This window comes from Rhinopithecus roxellana, chromosome 3 (assembly GCF_007565055.1).
Source record: "Rhinopithecus roxellana isolate Shanxi Qingling chromosome 3, ASM756505v1, whole genome shotgun sequence".
Lineage (NCBI taxonomy): Eukaryota > Metazoa > Chordata > Mammalia > Primates > Cercopithecidae > Rhinopithecus > Rhinopithecus roxellana.
This window is the reverse complement of record NC_044551.1, coordinates 80,646,600-80,670,238: the sequence shown is the minus strand read 5'-3', so window position 1 is coordinate 80,670,238 and position 23,639 is coordinate 80,646,600. Positions and strand designations below refer to the sequence as shown.

At 39.5% G+C, this 23,639-nt stretch overlaps 1 protein-coding gene across 1 annotated transcript in view; it reads right to left on the bottom strand.

Moving 5' to 3' along the window:
• The window catches only part of LIX1 (limb and CNS expressed 1), a 51,846-nt gene extending 35,726 nt beyond the window's left edge, over positions 1–16,120 (bottom strand). Inside the window, exon 1 of the mRNA XM_010388632.2 lies at positions 15,743–16,120. Coding sequence (XP_010386934.1) covers positions 15,743–15,824 — 82 coding nt within the window. The 5' untranslated portion in view covers positions 15,825–16,120. The remainder of the gene's footprint in view (positions 1–15,742) is intronic.
• Positions 16,121–23,639: the final 7,519 nt, after the last annotated feature.

Sequence of the window (23,639 nt, the reverse complement as noted above, 5' to 3'; positions counted from 1 at the left end):
TCAGTTGTTGACTGGTGTTTAGCTGAGAAGTGGAGCAGGAAGTTGAGGACCCATGATAATCTAGGTAAAATGCCTGACAATCTGGGGAAAATGAACACAAGAATTTTGGCATGTAAAGCTCTTGGGATTAAGGAGTTTGAAGGTATGCACTAAGTCAGATTTCTGTGTGAATAAAAGTTGAAGTTTTCAAACTTTTCATTCTGCAATTTTGTAAGATTTCTCTGATGATCCCACAGATGTCATCACCCGCCAAGAGTGCAATATATATACATACAGACACACAATCCATCTTTCTATCTCTATCTCTTCTTGTCGACTCAAAAACCAGACAAATGAAGTGCAGAGGGAAGAAGGCCAGCTTGCCGTTTGGAGTTCCAAAGATATACCAAAGATTGGTATATCAGAAAATACTCTATTTATGAAACACATGCTCCTTTATTTTGGGGGGTAGCATCAACAAGTTTTGTGGGCAATTTTAAAGAAAATATGAGCAGAGGGTCAAGAGCTGCTGAAGAAAATCACCCAGGTTTGAGAACAGGCGTCAATCAATACATAGTTAATCTCTAGGTGCAGTTGCACCTTCATTGCCCAGCCAATGATCCTGCCTTCCATGTTACAGAATAAACTTGAGCTACCAAGTGTGCAATATCTACCCCTATGTCTAGGGACGCATCTGCACAAATGCTCAGCTCCACCTTTTTTCCTACAGTCTCAAATGAATTTGTGCTGCTTTTCCTGGAAATTGTTCTCTTAGTCACTCCCATGGCCTATTTTTAAAAGTTCCCTCCTTATTCACTCTTTCCCAGCAGCCAAAGCTGTGCTCAAAACAACTATTAAATGAATAAATGAATGAATCAATCAATTAAATGAAACACTCAATCTTGGAACTATGTCTGGCTACTAGTTATTAAAATGCTCCCAATATAGCCAAACTGCTAGAAAGAATATTCCACATTGACTATCTCTGCTTCCTCATATTCCATTGATTTTTAACCCACCGCAAGTAATATAGGCTTTCCTCTACATTATTCCACTGAAATTCCTACAAATAGTACCAATTCCTGGTTTTCAGTCCTTATTTACTTGACTTGTTAGCTGTATTTGACAAAGCTGATAACTTTCTTCCAGAAACCTTGTTTCCCTAGGCTTTTCCTCCTCAGTCTGCATCTCTTCCTAATCATTTCTCCTTGGTGTCCTTTGTGAATTTCTCTTCCTCTGCTCACTACTCATGTTGACTAGCATGGAAATTCTGTCTTGTCTCCTCTTGCTTCTCTTCCAGCTATTCTCCTTGAATGACAGAACCTACCATAATAAACACACACAGCTCCCAAACTATTCTCCTGCATCTCCAATTTTTTTATCAGACACTGCCATTTGGATGTTGCAAAACCTCAACATATTTTCAAACTCAACTCATTTTCTTTTTCATAAACTCTTCTCTTCCTCTGAATTACTTTTCTTTCTCCTGAGTTACAAAAAAAAAAAAAAAAAAAAAAAAAAAAAAAAAAAAAAAAAAAAAAAAAGGTGATGTTATCATCTACCTAGTTACCTAAATCAGAAACTGGGCATAAACCTTAAACTTCATTTCCTCTTTCAATATCTAATAAATGCCCAAGTTTCTCCGGGCACGGTGGCTCAAGCCTGTAATCCCAGCACGTTGGGAGGTCGAGGCAGGCAGCTCACGAGGTCAGGAGATCGAGACCATCCTGGCTAATACGGTGAAACCCCGGCTCTACTGAAAAAAACACACAAAAAATTAGCCGGGCGCGGTGGCGGGCGCCTGTAGTCCCAGCTACTCAGGAGGCTGAAGCAGGAGAATGGTGTGAACCCGGGAGGCAGAACTTGCAGTGAGCCAAGATTTCACCACTGCACTTCAGCCTGGGTGATAGAGTGAGACTCCATCTCAAAAAAAAAAAAAAAAAAATGCCCAAGTTTTGTCAGTTTCATATCCTGATGTCTCCCATCAGCATCAGTTTCTTTCAGTCTATACTGCCATTACTGCATTGGTTCATGCTTACTGTATCTCATCAAGCATACCACAATACCCTCCTGACTCCAACCAGCCTCCCATCCAACCTATACTCCCACTGTTTTCAGGGTAATATCACTGAATCTCATAGCTGATCAAATCACTCATATCTTCAAATCCTTCTGTGAGTCCCTTATTAACTATGGAATGAATAACTCCTTGGCAAGGCATAGAAGACCCTGTGTCTCACTATTCTCTCTTGTCCTAACCTCCTCTCAAGTTCACCCTCTGGGTTCCTCACTCCATATGCTTCTTATGCTTCTCAAAAGCCAGTACTTCCATTCATCCTCCTGGAATGCCCTTCTTTCCACTGTCTATTGTCTTCTTGAATGGTACCTACTCTTTTTCAAGACTTGCTTCCAGCATCAGTTTCTCAAAAACAAAAACAAAATAATCTCAAAGCCTTTGCTAATGAAAGTGTACCGCCCACCCCCAAGAAACATCATGGATATCACTTGGGAACTTGTTAAAAATGCAGAATCTGAGGCTCCACCCTAAGCCTTCTGAACTATAATCTCCTTCTTCACAAGATTTAAAAAAAAAAAAGCAAAAAACCTGATGCATGTGAAAATGTGAGAAGCCTTGCTGTAGGAAGTGATGATTCCTATCCTCCTTATGTACTTATTATATGCATTTTCCCTTTTCATCCTTACAGGCACCCCCTTGAAATAGGTATTATCATCCACAGCCTACAAAGGAAAAAAAAAAAAGAAGTTGAAAGTGTAATCACACAGCTAGTAAGTCTTGGACCTAGGATTTTTAACCTAGTTTTGCTTCTACAGTCCATGTCCTTGGTTCATCCTGAGTTACTCTGTAATATAATAGAACTTAAGTTATTTTCATGCTGTCTATCTGTAATATAAACAATGCTCATTAGAGAAAGAATTATATCATTTTCCCCACAACCCCTGGAACATAGTAGAAACATAATAAATGTTTGCCAAGTATTTGAATATTATCAAAAGTATAGAAGATGGGCTGCATTTGTCAGGCTGTTGGTAGTGTAGGTATGGAAGACTTCCCCAAGAATTACTTCATTTACCTTTTTCTGTCGGCCATTTTCCCAACACTTGTTCTTGACAAAGTCAAATGAAAGAAAAGACTTTATTTGTACATTTTCAAACAAGTCATATGACGTGTTTCCAGCTTGGAACTGTCCTTCGTAATGAGCAGTCCATGTGCATGTAAACACACATCCGTATCATCAATCTTCAACCAACTGCTCTGGTTTAAGCAATGGTGTAAATAACCACAGACTGGCTCAGGAGGGGCTGTGACTGAGCCTCTCATTCCAGCCCTTTCAAGGAACAAAGGAGGGATCTCAAGAGAAATAAGAGGCAATGACAGAGACTGCTGAGGGGCTTGGTTTCCCCGGTAGAGGGACATGAGCCTTCTGGCAAGGCCAGGTCTCTACCTGATTGTGCCTCCCACCTCAGGGTCAGGAAGCTACAGTCAAAAACATATTATCTTTGGCTTTGCATTATTTCTCCAAAAGTTTAGTAAAGTTCTTTTTGAAATGTTTCTACTCTCTCCCAGTGGACACTAAAGGGAAGGGGCTTTATCCACAGCCAGGACAAGATAAATCAGTCATACAGCGAATCTAGACACTGGACACAGGTAGCAGTGACTCCTAAGCCAGAGCTCTGGAGAAAGCCGAGAGGTAGCAGTTGGGCTGACGCTGAATTAAGGATGAGCTGAGCAACACTTCTGGTTCTGCCTTTAACTTTCACAAACCATCTTTTGGGTTTGCTTTTGTCAAGGTAACTGATGTTTAACTGATAAAGTTACAATAAAGAAGCAGAATATCAAATCCCTTGCAGAGGCAAGGGACATAAGAAGTAGAAGGAGAGAGAACTGTTAGGAGGAGTATTAATAATATCATGAAATCCAGTTCCTTTTTATGATTTCTATCAGCTTATAACTGCTGACAGTAAAGAAAGCAGTGTACCTCTGAAGTGACTTTGCAGATCGAGATTCTTAATTCATTCTACTGCCCCTCATTGCTTTCACTAACACAGCGATAGGCCCCTGCAGGAGTTTTAAATATTTTGTTTTTCAATAACAAGAAAATGTACTATGTAGTTTATAGACATTAGTGTGGCTACTTTCTTCTTCACTGTGTTTTGAAATTTGAACACAACAGAGTTTTCAGAGTAGTATTACATCCCCAAGCAAGTCTCTTTGTAAGTGAGGTTTTCATTTTCCCCTTCCTGAAGCTTCCTTTTTTAATTATAAAGTTCAGCATTGAGGCTTTCCCAGCTAACTGATGAAGACATCCAGCAACATGGAACACCTTGGTTATCTAACCCTTGACCCTCTCCAGCATAAATTCATGATTGGCTTCAGCCTGGACAGTCTCATTATACCTCCCTGCACACATGTTGCTTATTTGTTATCTGTACCTTGGTTCAAGTTCTCCCTCCTATTTTGAGTGTTTGGTCCCTCCCCTCCCTTCCTTCTATCCAGTTTACTCCCACACTTCAGGGGAAACAACACCTCCTCCATTGTGCCTCACTCACTGGCTCCTTCCCACTTGCACCTCCTTTTCTGAACTCTTATTCCGTGAGTGGCCCTATGTCTTAGCACTTAATCTCCTATAAACCATGCTAATAAAATGGATGTGGTGCTCCTGGCTAAATGTATCCAGTTAGACTTGGCTGTACTTTCTTCTGGCCAGAGGAATGAAATGCCTTGTGTTAACAATTCATGTTATAGAATACAGTTTTCTGTTATTTAACTCACAGCAGACTGGCATTCTAGAGGGTAACAACTCTGGCTCATTCTTCTCTGTAGCCTCCTTGATATCCAGCACAGGCTGGATACTCACCTAGAAGCAGTCATTGAATTCATCTGGAATCCAAGAAACCTCGACATAGTCTAAAGAGCTTTAGTGCAATTGAATGAACATGTAGAAAGTAAGTGAAGTCCCTGTGATCCACAGCGCTGTCAGGACTTAATTCTGGAATAGGAGGTTTCATGGATAGACGACCATGGTGTTCACACAACATGGGTGTGTTGGTGGCAATCATGTCTCAGCTGGAGATGGCAAAGTGGATAGAGAGAGATGAAGCCTGGTCAGGGTAGAAACATGGTTGCTGACTGCCTACTCACTTGGGTTGTGAGTAGGCAGTCAGTTGTACCTTCACAAGAACTAGTGCGTAGGAAAGTCCTGAACAGGGATAATAAGTCTGTTTGTCTTGGATGCCAACACTAATTGATTTACGTAGACTGCCTGAAGCACTCTGTTGAAAAGAATTGAAAAATACCATATGGGATCAGTGGAACAGAACACCATAATTAACCTGCAATGTGGCATTGGCATGTCTATGTGCTGACTCTGACCTTGATGCTATGAAGTAATAGAAAAATCCAAGACAGGTCTCGGCCCACGGAGATTTACAATCCAACTGGAGAAATAATATATTCATCATATAATTAGTGAACAAAATATTAGAGTGCTAAATTGTGGAACAGAGACGATATTAAAGTGACGTGTAAAATGTAAAATTTATGGCAGAATAATTAAATAAATGCAAGGGGAAGAGTAGATGAATGTGGGCTGAAAAGGTCAGGAAAAATTTGTGTAGGAAAAAGGCCTAAGCTGAGCCCTTCTCAGAGGAATGAGGTTGAGGGAGGGATGGGGGAAGGGAGAGAAATAATGATACTCCCACTGAGGAACTGTGTAGGGAGCAATAGGAAAGAGTGCCAGTAGGAAGGGATATGATTTGACAAGAGACAGGGTGAGAGGACTTAGCTTATTTTAATAACTGGATGTGAACCCCATTGCCCTGGTGCCCCAGCTTTACCCAAGCAGGTGAGAAGGGTAGGAACAGAGTCCCTTGTCCTTTGCTCTTGCCGAAGGTGCTGTGCTGCCTGTGCTGGCTTCATCCATGAAGAGGTGGAGCCAGGAGGAAGGGCCTGGATCTCCAGAGATAATGTGCGGTTGCTCTTGTATATCTGGGTGAGCCCAAGGTAGGACATTTCTCTGAGAGGTGCCTGGGCAGAAAAATCCACTAGAAGTGAGTAGGAGATGAGTAAGCAAAAGAGTGTTCCTTCTGCAGCCTGGAAGGAGATGAAGCCCCTTCAGAGAAGGGCATCAGTAATTGGACACCCAGAGGACATCATAATCAACATTCAGGGCTTATCATGTGTGTATATAGACAATTATATTTGTATTCTCACAGATTGGACACAATGCAGATGCCAGTAAGGATATATGATCTATGTTTTCATAGGGAAAGTTTGAGATGTAGAGAGTTTAAATGCTCTGTGGATTATAGGGTTTGTTATAGAAGAGTCCTCAAATACAGGCATGAGTTCATTACACAATAAAACATGCACTGAATCTTGTCTCTCCACTTTTTATCAACAGACAGGCAGTTTCCTTAGTAGTTAAAAAAACTGTTCTCTGAAGCCACACTGTCTGGGTTTGAATCCTGTTTCTATCACTGCAAGATATCTAACCACCCCATGCCTCAGTTCTTCATCTGTGGAATGTAGTGTTTATATCACCAGGGTGCTGTAAGGCTTAAAATGGAAAATGCTCAGAAAAGAACTTCACACATAGTAAGTACTAGAGTGTTAGCTATTATTTGTGACTGGAGGAGGTAAAGGAAGAAAAGAAAAGGCATGAATATATGTTTTCATATTGCATCTTTGAAACTAACTGTTCCTGTATTGGAAACTAAGTCATTAAATAGTCTAAAAATAGTCTACAACCTGAAGATTCTCTAATTGAACACATTGTGCTATTTATTTCCAAGATAGGTGCAGAGTTCAGGGATAGAAAAGAGAAAGATCTTTTGATAACATTTCACTGGTAAAGTTTGAACTCCCTGATAGCCAGAAAATAATGGATAAAATGCTACATGTCTCAAAATTTGAAAATGTGGGTTTTTTTGGTCCCAATTTTTCACTTTCCAATGGAAGCTAAAGGCAATAGACCTGCTCCTAGCAAAAACTACCATGAGGAGCTAATCTTATTTTAAATTAATTTTCATAACAGTGTATGCTTCAGGAAAGTAGAAACAATATAGTTCATTGCTCAGTTCAATTACCTAATATGACACAAGTCCTGCATAGAAGACAGTCATTTGTTCACAAAAAGGGATCTTAAAAATCCATTATAAATTTGATAGAAAAAAAAAAAACAAATTTCTTTAAGACTTACATGAGGAAATATTCTAGCTGGGTAGAATTTCCCTTGTCAAAAACAAAGACAAATTGGAAAGGCTGCCATTTAAGGATAAATCATTAAGAGGCTTTCAAGATGATTACCGTATTTCTTTCTTTCTTTCTTTTTTTTTTTTTTTTGAGATGGAGTTTCGCTTTTGTCACCCAGCTGGTGTGTAATGGCACTTTCTCAGCTCACTGTAGCCTCCAGCTCCCGGGTTGAAGTGATTCTCCTGCCTCAGCTTCCTGAGTAGCTGGGAGTACACGCGCCTAACACCAACCCAGCTAATTTTTGTATTTTTAGTAGAGATGGTGTTTCACCATGTTGGTCAAGCTAGTCTTGAACTCCTGACCTCAGGTGATCCACCCGCCTGGGCCTCCCAAAGTGCTGGGATTACAGGCGTGAGCCACCGTGCCTGGCCGCCATATTTCTAAATTGATTCTCTGCCTCTGAACAGATGGATTTATGTTATGTAATATTTTAATATAACCTTTAATTAAATTATCCCTAGCAGGTGATATTTTAAAATAAAGTTAATTAGTATTTTGTATTTTAGCAATCCAATCATGTGCAACTTGTTTTTACCAATGTTACTTCCTAGTTTTCTTGAGGAACAACGGGAAAAGGACTCCTACATAATTTAAAGGGTAAGCTCAATATGTGACACAAATTTACCATTCATCAAAATGAGTTGAAAAATGCGGTACCTTTGGGTCTTGCGCTGGTCTTAGCTGAACCCCAGGACACTGACAAACAGAGTTGCTGTCTAGTTGTTTATAACCATACTCAGCCTTTGCCAAGTTTTGGCCAGGCTAATGGAATCTTGTGGACACACAGTGTACAACATGTAGGAATCACGGGCCCCTTTTCTTTTGTGTAGTCACTTTTAAAGGTAGCCACAACACACAGCAGGACTGAGACAGCTTGGAGTCTTGCTTTGTTCCCAGCAGAGGGACTTTCCTTTGGTAATGCTCCCAAGTCAGAGCTTAACTCTTCAGCAACTGGAAAGCTGGTTGTGTTTCTTCTTTTGTTTGCTTTTTTTTTTTTTTTTACTTTTTTCATGCCCACCCCTTACCCCAAACATTTTCCTGAGGAAATTATGATCCTTCAGGTTGTTTTACAAAGTTAACCTCTCAGGAGACTCTGCAAAACATGCAAAAGGGATATCATTCTTCTTTGTTTAATTTTCACCTTTAAAATTTAAAACCAATGAACTGTAAATCCTTTTAGGGGAAAATTTAAATAACACTTACTTTATGTATATTTGGAAGCATGGGGTAATTTTTTGAGGAGGGAGGGGAAAATTAATGAAGATGTAAGAGGGAATCACAAAGACAAACTAAAGTAAAAAGTTATTAAGTATCCCATAGTTAAGCAGCACGCCTGATTTCACATGTGTGGTTTATATGTGCACATTGGGTCAGATGATGTCATCCAGTCTCAAAAACTGCATAAAATAGAAGCCTGATGTACCCTATTTATCCAATCAGAAAGTACACATCTTTCTCACATTCTATTGGATAATGACATTACACTGTATTTAAAAGAAACTTTAGGGGACCAATGATTTTAGACAACCAATAAAGGATTAGTCACGCTGGTTGCTCTGCTGATCAGTTCTTCTTAGTCAAAATGGTCAAATAAGTGTAAATGTGGCTTTGTATAATGCATCTTCCTTCCCTGGAAACAGTCATTAGAAGAATGCTCAAGATCCTGCCACAGCTATCTAACCAGGGTCTATGTACAAGGCACAGAGTTTGGCTCTAAAGAGCATGGTGCATGCATGGCTTTGGTGACTCACAGTTGGGGGTAGATCCAGTGGATGAATGTAAGAATGGGCAATTTAAGCCATTGTGCCAACATGGCATATGGAATGATTCTGAGAGAGTGTGATAGGGCCAACCCACGGCAGAGCTCTAGCCGAGCGGGTGTGTTTGTCTTTGGAGCCCTGACTTTCTTGATGCTCTGTTCTCTTTCATCTGACTGTCAACTTAACCCTGCAGGTAATTAGCCTGTGATAATGGAGTCAGAGGATAAATGGCTTAAAAGGGTCTTGGCACAGTTTATTTCATCGTAAAGGAGAACACCTGACAATGGGGAGAATCATCCCCCCTTTATTTGAGGAAGAAAAATGAACCAATTGGCAATCCAAAAATGTCTGATTGTGCACCTGCTAGGTGTGTGTCCCTGTGTGAGGTACCTGGGGGTTACAGGAAAGTACAAGGTACAGCTCTGCCCTCCTGGAACTTACAACTTAAGTGTGGACAAAAACACCCCAGTGAAGCCGTAACACTTCGTACAGAGCCACATGAGGGAAATGTAAACTAAATAGCACAGGCCATAAGTGCCAAAGGAGTGGTGCCTAAATGATGGTTTCTCACAGCTGCTTAACGGGATGAGATCAAAATAGGGATCAACTGATTATCATTGCAGGAGGAAAAAAAAAAGCAAAACCATAATTCAAACATTTCATGGACACCAGAGAAAAAAATATAAAGAATTATGGGGAGTGTAATAATTGTCTATTTTGTCAATATTAATCTTTCAATAGGATTCTTTTTTTTCTTTTTCTTTTGAAATATAAATGTTTTAACTACCTTGACATACTAAACTTTTATGGGCATTTGAACATGGAGGTAAAGAAGTAAGAGCTTTTGGGGTTAAAACATCAATATGAAATGTATTACAAAAAGAAGATTCTTTTATGAAAGGCTTCTAAAGTTGTCCTACATTTCTTAAATCAATCTGTAGCACATGATCAGTAAAACCGTGCCATTTAAACAGAAGATCATAACTTAGAAACTCAGCCTTATGCATCTGTATCGTATTATGGGCTGTAACTTAACACATGAGTTTCAGAAGTTGTTAAAATTGAGTTCAGACTAACAAATCTTAACTGTTAAAAACAACAGCAACCACCACCGAAAACCTCTGGTGAGATGGGAGAGCAGTCAATGAAGTCCTGGATTTGATCTCGCAGAACAGGTGTCTATCATATTTGATTTTGATCTGTTAAATCTCACTTATCTATGATAAATAAATGTACTAGGACAGATATGGCCATAAAGTGATCAAGAAGCTACCTATTTTTTCCACTTTAAAAACCTGTCTTCTGGGGTTGAGACTTTTATACACTTGACTGTAAACTCTGTCAAATGTATATTTACTGAAAAAAGAAAAAGAACCAGCTCTTATGCCATTGATAGTTATACTAAAATTTACATTTTTCCCTTAGTATAAATTCAAATAAAAATAGGCCCTATAATAAATCAAGTAAAATTCGCATTTGAATAGGCTTCAGACAAACAGGCATCCATAGTTTAGATGCTAAAATTAGCAGAGTTCAAATTACTGTAATTAAGATGCACTCATTATTTTAAAATAAGCTACAAAGCACTATAAGGTTTATTTTTGTTTGGCTGGTTTTTTGTGGTTTTAAACTGTATTTTTTCAGGGGTGGTGGAATGCAATGCTGTATGTATAGGGATTTTACTACACAATAATCTTTAGCCTTTACATCCTACTCCATTCCTTTCTGTGAAATGTGAAAACTATAAATTTATCAGCAAATTTATTTTCACGTAATGTACTAAAAAGCATGGGTTGGATAAAGTACTTGACTCCTGAGGATTCTTGCTCTCTCATGCTGCATATAGCTAGATTCATGATTACTAAGATGTTTTTAATAGCCCTGTAGTCTGGTCCAGTTTTTCCAAAGGGTAAAAAACGTACTCTTTGAAGTAAAGTATTCACCTATCTGATATAAATAAAACCTTTCATGCAGAAATATGTTCTCCCAAATGGAATAGTTAATGCACCTCAAATATGTGAGAAATTTGCTTCCAATTTTTCAATGCTTACTAAAGGATCCATCTTAGTTTTTCATTATAAAATTTGGGAAAAAATATCAGTGAAATCTTACACGTCACTTCATAAGTCAGTGCTAGAAACCAACTCATTCTCATGGCTACAGTGACAATGAAGATACTTTTTAAACAATCTTTTTGAGAAAGTTTGCCCTGATTTTGGCCTTCAGTCAGTGAAAGTAGTTTCTCCCCATAGGCATGTTTGACATTCACAAATCTTGCATCTTATCTGAGTTGGCAAACGGTTTCTTGCTAAGAAAAAGCTGCAGTTTTCCCTAACTTAGGTATCCGGATGTGTACCTCCAACCAATGTCAATATAAACTTTTCCCCAATGCAACATAAGGCCATAAACTTCCAGAACTAATTGAGGATCACTGTTAACTCCAGTGGCTCCCTATTGCAGGCATGTCAGCATGACCCAACCTGCCTCCTCAGTCTGTCACTGCCTCCCCCACCACACGGTTCTTGTATTGCCCAATTTGTCTTTGGACAAGCTGTGCTATCTCATCAAAAATTATCTTCCTCTCGGCCAGACGCGGTGGCTCACACCTGTAATCCCAGCACTTTGGGAGGCCAAGGTGGGCGGATCACGAGGTCAGGAGATCGAGACCATCCTGGCTAACATGGTGAAACCCCGTCTCTACTAAAAATACAAAAAAAAAAAAAAGAAAGAAAGAAAGAAATTAGCCGGGCGTGGTGGCAGGCGCCTGTAGTCCCAGCAACTCAGGAGGCTGAGACAGGAGAATGGCATGCACCTGGGAGGCAGAGCTTGCAGTGAGCGGATATCGCGCCACTGCACTCCAGCCTGGGCGACAGGGCGAGACTCTGTCTCAAAAAAAAAAAAAAAAAAAAAAAAAAATTATCTTTCCCTCTCCACTTTCTTGTCACACTTCTGTTCAAATGTGATTATTTAATGGACTCTATCTATGATCCTGGTAGAGTTCCTTTTTCTCCCCTTTGTTTTCGTAACAGATACAAGTTGAGCATCCCAAATCCAAAAACCTAAAATCCAAAATGTTCCAAAATCCAGAACATTTAATTGCTGACATGAGACTCTAAGGAAATGTTCACTGAAGCATTTCAGATTTCAGATTTGGGGTGCTAAAGTATATATAATGCAAATGTTCTGAAATCCAAAAATAATCTGAAATCTATAACACTTCTGGTCCCAAGCATTTCAGGTAAGGCATACTCAACCTGTACTGGTATTACAACGCTAATGACATGGTAACTAGCACTTGTGAGAGGCAATGTCTCCTAGTGTTTCAAGGTGAAGATTTGGAAGAGAGAATTTGATTCCTGGCTCTATCACATACTAGCTGCGTGACTTTGAGCAAGTCATTTTAACCTCCATGTGCCTCAGTTTCCTCACCTCTAACAACAATAGTACCTACATTGCTAGCTTACTGTGAAGCATAAATGTTTCTAGTACAGTGCCTAGCACATGATTAGGACTTGACATCTTAGCCTTACTATTAAATGGTTGAAGGAAGAGCCCAAAGATGGCAGATAAACATATTGTGCTCTTGTAATACGAAGAGTTAACATTCAGATTAGGATCTGAAAGCATAGCTATCTTGAGGTCATATGGTGATTTCTTTTGAGAAGGTAGGCAAGGAATTGTCAAACAGCGGCAAACGAGTAGTAAGTTCAAACACTTCTTCAAAAGAGTGGACAGGGGCTGCTTTTAGGATAGCTCAGCTTCGGTTGTGATGCATGACACATGAAACGAAATTGGATATTGCACAAAGCCAAGAATGGAAGGCAACATGGAGACAAGATATACTTTGCAGAGATTCTGCCTGGTAGTGTGGAGACTTCCAGTGCTACTTGTTTTAAAAGAGAGACATTTATGCAGGGAAGACCAGTCCAGTGTCAGCTTAGATGAACAAATTTCAAATTGGGAGTCCACTTTATTTGAAACCTCTTTCCATTATTTTTCATATGAAATGTGAAACAGGGAAAAGAAAAGAAAGTGTTATGGAATTTATTTCCTTCTAGAAGAGAAAATAAAAAAAGAAACAAATCACAACTATTGCCAGATGAATGCCTTATATAAAATAAAATGACAGATTTAATGTATTGCAAAATACCATTTGAAGAGCTTCCTTGTCTGAAAAAGCATTTGAATTTTATTTCTTTAAATGAACGTAACTATTCCCATGTGCATCTGTTTCATACCAGAAAACTCTCTGGGTGCTTTCTCTTGAAGAGAAAATTCAGTTACTATTGCTTGTTTTTAAGCAAATCAAAAGCCAACTGAGGGCAATAAATGAATTGCATGATCATTTATACTCCCTGCATTATGTATAACCAAAGAGTGAAGAGAGAAAAACTGTGTTTGCATTCATGGAATTGAAATTTAGAAAAAATTTAAAAGTGTTTTGTGTGTGCATGTGTGTGTGTTTGTGTGTTTGTGTGTGTGTGCTCTTTTGCTCAAATGGGCTGAGTTTTAAAAATTCTTTGATCAGCTTTCATCTTGTAGGAAAGTAAGGTAGCAATTTTTCTTAAGGAATTGGCAGTGATGTGCTCAAGTGCTCAGCTCTTTCCTTCTGGCAGAAAGAGCTTGGAGCGGGTTAGAGTAGAGGAGGAGCTGGGAGTGACTAGGAGGAGAGGGGACTGCTCAGAACCTGCCATTCAAGGCTGGTGGCAGCTTTTTACAGGCTGCCAATAGGAGTGTGGTGGCAGCAACTTATGGGTATGCCAAAGAAAATGGGTCCATATGCCAAACTCTGGCGTGTGCAGCACCTACAGCTTGCCAGGGCAATGGCATAGGCTCCAGACAGACTTTTGATGTCCTGTCCCAGAAAGTAAGCAAGCCCATTCTCACTTATTCCACGAGATTGGTAAGTGATTGGATGTTTTACAGCTAGGAAAACTCCTGGTACAGAAATGTGCCATTTGGCTTACTGTCATTTAGTCATTTTGCAGATTAGAAAAGAAGGGAGAGAATCAGCAGTTTAATATTCACATCTATTAAGCCATGCAAGCAGTTGCAGAGTAGCAGTCCATTCTAGGGTAAACAGGAAATGCTCTCTGGTCAAATTTAGGTTCTATGTTAATGAATGAAATATATAAAACAGGACACTTATTTGTTCTCCCATATAAAAGAAGTCCTGCGAAGTCCTGGGTGACAGAACTTAATGTATGCTTTATTGTAATCCTTTTTCTAGTCTGTCTTCTCTTCTAAACTGTAAACAGTCACAGCAATTTAGTTCATCTAAAAATGAGCTATACAATTTCACATTTGAACTTATTAAGTTTTTCAATGAACCAGTGAAAAATGTCCCCCTATTTTTTTAACTGCTTCCCCTATTTAAACCCTCAGCATAAGAACCCTGGTCCTATACAATTTATCCAAAGCTTGGGCAGCCCAAGAGCCCTTTTATCCCGCACTAGTGAATTCAGTTCTATTGTAGGAGAGAGACATTCTTTACTTCCCTTTTTGCTTAAAAAACATAACAAACCTGAATAGACTCCAGGCTAGAGTAGTGGAGAGAGTGATTTTTATTAGATCTAACATAGTTATTGGCAAATGCTTACAGACAATATTTAAAAAGAGAGAGAGAGAGAAAGAAAAGGCTTTCACTTTATGCCTAAAAGGACAGATTGGTTACAATTTAACATCTAAGAGGAAAAATTTATAGAATTAAATGGCCTAACATTCCTCTTTCTTCAACATATGAGAAATCTAAGCTAAGAGGACATCTGGAAAGGAACATTATTCAGCAATCAGAAAGCAAAAATTCAAACCATTGATGTTTTGATGGAGACAAACATAACTAGATTCACAAAGAGGAAAGCTGCAACCTATTGAAGTTAAAAAAAATTCCATATGCATTTTACCTTTTGGGAAGTTCCATAGCAAAGTTCTATTTCAGAAGCCCTTTGTAATATGAAACCCACTGTAGATAAGATACAACATGAAGATAGTCTGTTTTGCAGCAGCAGGAAATCAAATTGGTTCCAGAAACGAAGTTATATGACAAATGGTTTAATAGTATTGCTAGAATTGGAAATCTTGACTGAATTATTTTTAAATCATTAAAAAAAAAGATTTTAAAATAACTTTGCCATGCTGTATAAATTGGTGGTGGGGGGGGGTGGGGTCCCCACAGCGAGTGTTGCTGAGGTTGGGAGGCATCTCATTTTATTGGCCTTTTAACTAAAGCATTATAATCTGTTATCAAAATTTAAAAGCTCAGTGGTGATTTACTGTTAATTCTGGTTTGCAACAAAAATTTTCAGACAAACACGATACTTGAATTAACATAACTAATATGTGCTGTGGGGTATTAAACAGGTTAACAAATAATGATATATTTTAGTATCATTTCCAAGTTATTTTTAGGTTTAATTTCAGCAACAGTTAGTTTTGCTTTACTTAAAAAGCATCAGAAAAAGTTCATTAGGTCTTAGGCAGGTCTTGGATTATAGAAGAGACTTCTAAATAGTTAGCAAGATATATCACTGACAAAATAACCCAGCGCCTAATGCCTGTAGGTGAAATGAAATCGTTCTTCTGACTGAAGTCAGGAACAAGTTAAAATATCACTTAGAACACAGCATACGACTGCAGAGATTTAGGAGAAATCTTACTTAAATAGGATGTGACTTGACGTTTAGGACTATTTTCTAAAAAGTCAAAAAACTTTTCCCCCTTCAGTACTTACAGTCTTTGAAGACTAGAGCCGGATCTCTGTGAGGCAAGACTTGGGCAATGATCTGTCTCAGAGATTCCAAGGTTCTGTCCATCTTGGGTCTGCCTGTGTGAGCCTCCTGTACAGAGTGTCCTCATGCCTGAATTCTTGCAGTCCTGGGCTGAATTTCTGCAGCTCATTGATGCACTGGATTACCAAAGAATCCCTTTTAACATCTGCCAATCAGACATTTCCCAGAATCTAAAGACCCCTCAGGGGGCCCTCTTCCCAGGCTCACTTATCTTTGTTGTATGCTGAGCTAATTAGCTCGAAAGGCTAGCTGACAGGCGGGTTCCCATTGCTTTCTTCTGTTAAACACACCCACCTACAGGCTAGCTGGGGAAGCTCTCTAAATTATGAAAATGGCTTTCCTCTCCAACCAGATTTTGTCTGAATGCTGTGCAGCATTCTGACTTGAGTATTTCTTCTGGCCTCCATCTTCAATTGTGTTGCCCCCAGGAATATGGAATCAGGAAGGTTATTTCTCCAGGAAATTTCCTGAATGACAAGGGAGCTTTCAGCTTAGGACTGCCAGCTATGTATTAACAGTATAATCTGTATAAATCTAAATTTTCAGTATAATTCTTCTTTGGCAAAGGAGTACCATAAAGATTATGGCGCTGGGCACAGTTTCTCATGCCTGTAATTCCAGCACTTTGGGAGGCTGAGGCTGGCAGATTGCTTGAGCCCAAGAGTTCCAGACCAGCCTGGGTAACATGGCGAAACCCCAACTCTACAAAAAGTACAAAAATTAGCTGGATGTGGTGGCACAAGCCTGTGGTTCCAGCTACTTGGGGGGCTAAGTTGGGAGGGCTTGAGCCTGGAAGGTTGAGGCTGCAGTGAGCCCAGATTGTGCCACTGCACTCCAGCCTGGGTGACAAAGTGAGACCCTGTCTCAATTTTTAAAAAAATCTTTTAATAACCACCTTAAAAAACATATATGTATTTGCTTGCCCTGTTTCTTTGTTTTATTTTTCTTTTTAATAGAGTCTCATACTGTCATCCAGGCTGGAGTACAGTGGCGTGATCATAACTCACTGCAGCCTTGACTAAGGCGAGGGGCTTGAGCTCTGGGCTCAAACAATCTTCCCATCTCAGTGCCCCAAGTAGTTGGGAGGCACGTGCCACCACACCTGGCTAATTTTTAAATTTTCTCTAGAGACGGGGTCTCACTTTGTTGCCCAGGCTGGTCTCAAACTCCTGGGCTCAAGCAATCATCCCACCTTGGCCCCCAAAGTGCTGGGATTACAGGCATGAGCCACTGCACCCTGTCCTGAAATTTTTAATAACTATTAAATGAAAGGAAGTGAATTACATCAGAATTAATTAAAGTCAACCTTGGGAATGATTCACTTTGAAGGGTAAATAGGGAAACAGATATTCCCAGGCTAGCTGTAAGACTGTCCGTCAGGTTTTACTTGCCTCTGCCCAACAGAAGTGACTAAAATCTGGAAGCCTTGGCTCCTGAATTCAAATACAGGGCTTAATTTAGTCCCTAGCTATATGGTTTTTTTTTTTTTTTTTTTTTTTTTTTTTGAGACAGAGTCTCACTTCGTCATGCAGGCTGTAGTGCAATGGCGTGATCTGGGCTCACTGCAGCCTTGACTTCTCAGCCTCAAACAGTCCTCCCACCTTAGCCTTTCTAGTAGCTGGGACCACAGGCCCACGCCATGGTGCCTGGCTAATTTGTGTATTTTTAGTAGAGAGGGGGTTTCACCATGTTGCCCAGGGTGGTCTCAAACTCCTGGCCTCAAGTGATCTGCCCATCTCGGCCTACCAAAGTGCTAGGATTACAGACGTGAGCCACCAGGCTTGGGCTTTATGGATCTTAAGAAAACAGAAATTCTTTTTCTACCTATTTATGATATATACTACCCGTAACACTTTGTTAAATAATCTTTCCATAGAAGACATAAATATAAGTCACGAGATTCCTTTTCCATAATAAGGATTTATACCAGATATAAAATAACTAATTTTAGTGGCTATAACCTATATTACTTGTTGAAGGAGGTTGTTGAGGATTGTCAAATTTTTATTTAAAATTTTTTTCCAGGGTAGCCACAGAGATTGCTTTTCAGTGTTTCTTCCAGTTTTCAGATTCCATAACTAGGTTGTATTTTATGATGAACTGAAAGTAGACCATTAAAGACTATATAAAAATGAAATACCTTCCATGTGATCAGCTTCTTCAACTAGTTTGTAGAAGAGCAGGCTTCATAAAAGGAAATAGATGGAATGGAACTAGAATAATAATTCCTGTTATACTGACTGTATTAGTTCATGCTGCTAATAGAGACATACCCGAGACTGGGTAATTTATAAAGGAAAGAGGTTGAATTGACACATGGTGCAGCGTGACTGAGGAGGCCTCAGGAAACTTACAACACGTCCTTCTTCACATGGCAGCAGGAAGGAGAAGTGCCAAGGAAAGAGGCAAAACTCCTTATAAAACCATCAGATCTCATGAGAACTTACTCACTATCATGGGAACAGCATGGGGGTAATCACCCCCATGATTCAATTACCTCCCATCAGGTCCCTCACACCACACATGGTGATTATGGGAACCACAATTCAAGATGAGATTTGGTTCCAGGTGTGGTGGCTCACACCTGTAATCCCAGCACTTTGGGAGGCTGAGGCAGGTGGATCACCTGAGGTCAGGAGTTTGAGACCAGCCTGGCCAACATGGTGAAACCCCAGCTCTACTAAAAATACAAAAATCAGCTGGGCGTGGTGGTGCATGCCTGTAATCCCAGCTACTTGGGAGGCTGAGGCAGGAGAATTACTTGAACCTGGGAGGCAGAGGTTGCAGTGAGCCGAGATTGTGCCACTGGACTCCAGCTGGAGCAACAGCGTGAGACTCTGTCTCAAAAAAAAAAAAAAAAAAAAAAAAAAAAAAAAGATGAAATTTGGGTGGGGACACAGTGAAACCATATCATGACCATCACTTAGCAAATGCCCAGAGGGAGTATATGCCACACAGAATACAGACACAGGGTTGTCCCAGAGTGCAAAGACATTGTATAAGATGAGAACTTGAAAGAAGTAGCCCGCATGTTAAGACATTTTCTTTAAATAGGGTCCCAAAGTGCACTTTACATGAGCTGTACCAAACGGGAAATTTTCAATGATCTTGCTGTCCAGGAGTTTATAATCTAAAACGGAAATTAGATGCTCTATGGACAAAAAAGCTATTATCTATTGATTGGACACAAAGTATAAATAAAGTACTTTCAATGTGATATTGTATTGGAAACCGAGATATTTAATATCACCACTAGAGAACTAAGAAAATTAATACAGACTTCTCAAAGAAGTAAGCCTGATAATATTAAAAAAGAAAAATATATAAATGTTTCGATTTCAGTCAATAAATGGGCATTTCTGTATGCTCAAATATAATTCCAGCAGTATTTTAAAATATTTTGGTTGCATTTTGGTGAAAGCAACACTGAATGTGGGATCATTAAGACCTAGGGTCTGATGTTCATTATCTATATAAACTTAAGCCACTCATCTTTGGACTCAGAGTCCTCTTCTATAAAATTAAGGGATTAAGCTGGATGCTCTCTTTCAGTTCTAACATACATTTTTCTATGTCTGTATTACAAATGAGCACAAATATTATCACAGATATTTTAGCCTTCTGTAAGTTCATATATTTGTTTCCTAAGGGTGCAATGGTCTTCAAACAAATCACTTCTATTCCCACAATCAATCTGATTGTTATCCATTCATCAGTATGAGAGACACAAATCAATATAAGGAATTCAGTGATGTTCACTGCTAATACTAATTATAATGAAAGGTAATAATTTGTTGAGAAAACTAATTTTCTTGCCGGGTGCAGTGGCTCACACCTATAATCTCAGCACTTTGGGAGGCCGAGGCAGGTGGATCACCTGAGGTCAGGAGATTGAGACCAGCCTGGCCAACATACGGAAACCCCATCTCTACTAAAAATACAAAAATTAGCCGGGCTTGGTGGCGCATGCCTTTAATCCCAGCTACTCAGGAGGCTGAGGCAGGAGAATTGCTTGAACACAGGAGGCAGAGGTTGCAGTAAGCCGAGATCGTACCACTGCACTCCAGCCTGGGTGACAAGAGTGAGACACTGTCTCAAAAAAAAAAAAAAAAAAAAAAAAAAAAAAAAAAAAAAAAAAAAGAAGAAGAAAGAAAGATAAAAAGAAAACTAATCTTCAATTTCCATGAGGTTTTTCTTTAAAAACCAAACTATGAGCATCTTCATGGAGAGCTCCAAAACAGCTTCACGAAGAGAAGTCCATATAAATATCATGATTTTTAATGAGTTGTATTTTGATAAATGGAAAAGGAATTCTAAGAAAGGTGGATTATACAACATTCCAGTTAGAAAGCATAGTTTCTTCATTCCTATTAAGCCCAATCCTTCAGCAGAAGTTTTCTTAAACCTTTGTTTATGCATTTCCTTCTTAAATGCCCATAAAGACTTTTTACCTTAAAGTGCTATTGTAAGACAGTCTAGAAAAACAACTATTTCTCACTATTCTTTATTCGATGTAAGAAGCATCTGATGGAGATGGAAGAACCTGAGAAACCCCTGAACAGTGTGTCTATTTTAGTACAAATTCTAAAGTTCACATTAGATTTCACTGTAAACCTCAACCATCTGTTGGCATATACCAAAAACAAAAGTATTCAAACAAAGGTAGATGACTACAGTAAAAACCAAAATGATGTTTTTACAAATCCTGTCAGAGTGTACTAATCAGAGGATGAGAAATAACATATAACTGACATATTCAGTGATCAAAACTTACCACCCAAAGGTAAGAAGGTGGCTCAGGGAAATAGCACACTTACCAATCTTCTAGGGAAAACAGAGTTCTTTAAGATGAGAAATCAAGGTGGTATATTTTGCATAATTTTATGCATAATGCAACAAAAAAGTTGATGGAAACTATAATTTTTCTTTTTTCTTTTTTTTTTTTTTTTTGAGACGGAGTCTCACTCTGTCGCCGGGGCTGGAGTGCAGTGGCCGGATCTCAGCTCACTGCTAGCTCCGCCTCCCGGGTTCCCGCCATTCTCCTGCCTCAGCCTCCCGGGTAGCTGGGACTACAGGCGCCGCCACCTCGCCCGGCTAGTTTTTTTTTTTTTTGTATTTTTTAGTAGAGACGGGGTTTCACAGTGTTAGCCAGGATGGTCTCGATATCCTGACCTCGTGATCCGCCCGTCTTGGCCTCCCAAAGTGCTGGGATTACAGGCTTGAGCCACCGCGCCCGGCCGGAAACTATAATTTTTCCCGTAAAAAGAAAAAATCATTCCTGGTCAGGCATGGTGGCTCATGCCTATAATCCCAGCGCTTTGGGAGGCTGAGGTGGGTGGATCACTTGAGGTCAGGAGTTTGAGACCAGCCTGGTCAACATGGTGAAACCCCATCTCTACTAAAAATACAAAAATTAGCTGGGTATGATGGTGCATGTCTGTAATCACAGCTACTGAGGAAGCTGAGGCAGGAGAATTGCTTGAAGCTGGGAGGCAGAGGTTGCAGTGAGATTTGCAGAGGTTTGTTTACTTGAGATCACGAATGAATCAAGTTTGTTTACTGAGATCACGCCACTACACTCCAGTCTGGGTGACAGAGTGAGACCACATCTTAAAATAATAATAATAATAATAATTCCTGTAATTCCAGTAACAGTTTTGTTGTTAGATGGCTCATTACAGTTATAAAAATGTTAAGAAGGTGGGGCCACTTATTAAAATAACATGCAGAATGTTAGAAAATATAATGGATACATTGAAGAGTCATCTTCAGTTAGAGAAAAGAAGGAACTCTCTCCTTTTGCCATAAGGTGCTCTGCTCTGGAGGAAGAAGCTAGCGTTAAGTGAAACAGGAGAGTGGGCCTGTTGGTGAGGCTGCAGGTGAGGTTAGTGAAACTCCAGGTCCTCAGAGATTTCAGTTCAAGACATGCAGGCTTTAAAGAATAAGCCTGCAGTAACTAAGCCTGAGTTGATTTATACTACTCATCTCCAGTGAATCAGGTGACTGAGAAAGGGAGTAGACCTTGATTGAGATTTAGGAAGATTATCATCCCTGAAATAATTTATTCACTTACTTTCTAATTCTTAAAAATTTACAATTTAAGATAAATTAAATCAAATGTAAAAGAATTGGAATGAAACAGTTAAATGCCTTAATATAGAGAACAAATAGTTTATGAAAATGACGGGAAATGACTGACAACAGCTCCTTTCAGATTCTAAAGGGAAATGAGTGGAAGGAACTGGAAGAGTCTAAATGCAGAATTGTCAAAAGAGGGTCAAAGCTGTGTTCAGGAGTGTTTCTGAGGGTGTGTGGGAGGATGAAGAAGAAAGGCTGGGAAGAAGGTCACTTCGCAGAGGTGATAGCTAATGACTGTTTAGTGTCAGCTTTGTTTAGCCTGGACTAGGAAGAGAGCAGTAGGAGGAATGAATCAAGTTTGTTTACTCTCAGCTGGGAAAGAACAAGTTAAAAGAATGAACGGCTGCAATGTTAATTTATATACTGTCAACTGGGAAGGGACCAATGAGACATTTGAATCAAGGTATTTATTGAGAGCGTGAGTTGGAAAGGTAACTTCAGATGGTTTCTAGGCAAAAGTTTACAAACACAAGTAAAATAAAAGAACTTTATCCTAGATACTTGTTTATTGACGTTTCACTGCCTTTAAGAAATCATTAATAGGAATTCTGTTGAACTATATGAAAAATAACTAGAAAATAGATAAATATCCCATCTCCAGATTACAGGAATGTACATTTCTTCATTTTTATAGAACATTATGAAAAACCACTAGTAAACTGCTCTTTTTCCTTGCCAATGCAAAATCAACTCTCATAACCATAAAGCACAATGAAATTCAACCTCTCATTTATGTCAGCGTTTTGATTGGTATATATATGGGGACGCTGAATAGGTCCATGTTATCTTGATGGTCTCATATAACCAATTACCCAGACCTGTCTTGGTATTTGGTCTCTGAGAAGAGTAAAATTGATTATTCAAGAAATACTTCAGAGGTCAAAGATACTGGGCAAGGCTTTGCTAGTTCACAGGTTAACATTTTAAGGATAAATTCAGAGTTATTTAAGTGGGAGAATTTGGATGTTCAAACTTGCAAGATTGGAGATAATGAGGCAAAGCCCTTGGGTCATTGGATGTTGTTTGTGATAACTGAGCTCATTAACGATGGTTGGCTGACTTCCAGCCTAATATGTATTTTTAAACAGATAGTTAAAAAACATTTTGGGCCGGGCGCGGTGGCTCAAGCCTGTAATCCCAGCACTTTGGGAGGCCAAGACGGGCGGATCACGAGGTCAGGAGATCGAGACCATCCTGGCTAACACGGTGAAACCCCGTCTCTACTAAAAAATACAAAAAACTAGCCGAGCGAGGTGGCAAGCGCCTGTAGTCCCAGCTACTCAGAAGACTGAGGCCGGAGAATGGCGTGAACCCGGGAGGCGGAGCTTGCAGTGAGCCGAGATCCGCCGACTGCACTCCAGCTTGGGCGACAGAGCGAGACTCTGTCTCAAAAAAAAAAAAAAAATTTTTTTTGGTTTGTTTTTGGAGTGGATTTTGCTAGTGGCCTTTATAATGATATTTTCTCTTTCATAAAAGTTTATCTAATTATTAGTTCCTCTCCTTCCATTTTCTCAGATAACACACACACTTTCCAGGACAGAAATTTATATCATTGGGTGCATAGGAGAAAACTTTACATAAAATGTGGCTGTAAAGTGATCAGATTGATTCTAAAAGAGGCATTTGAATTCCAGCTGAGTTTCTGAGCTACTCGTCAAATAAAGAAAGAAGAGGTCTTCTATAAGGAGCAAGCCAAGGGAT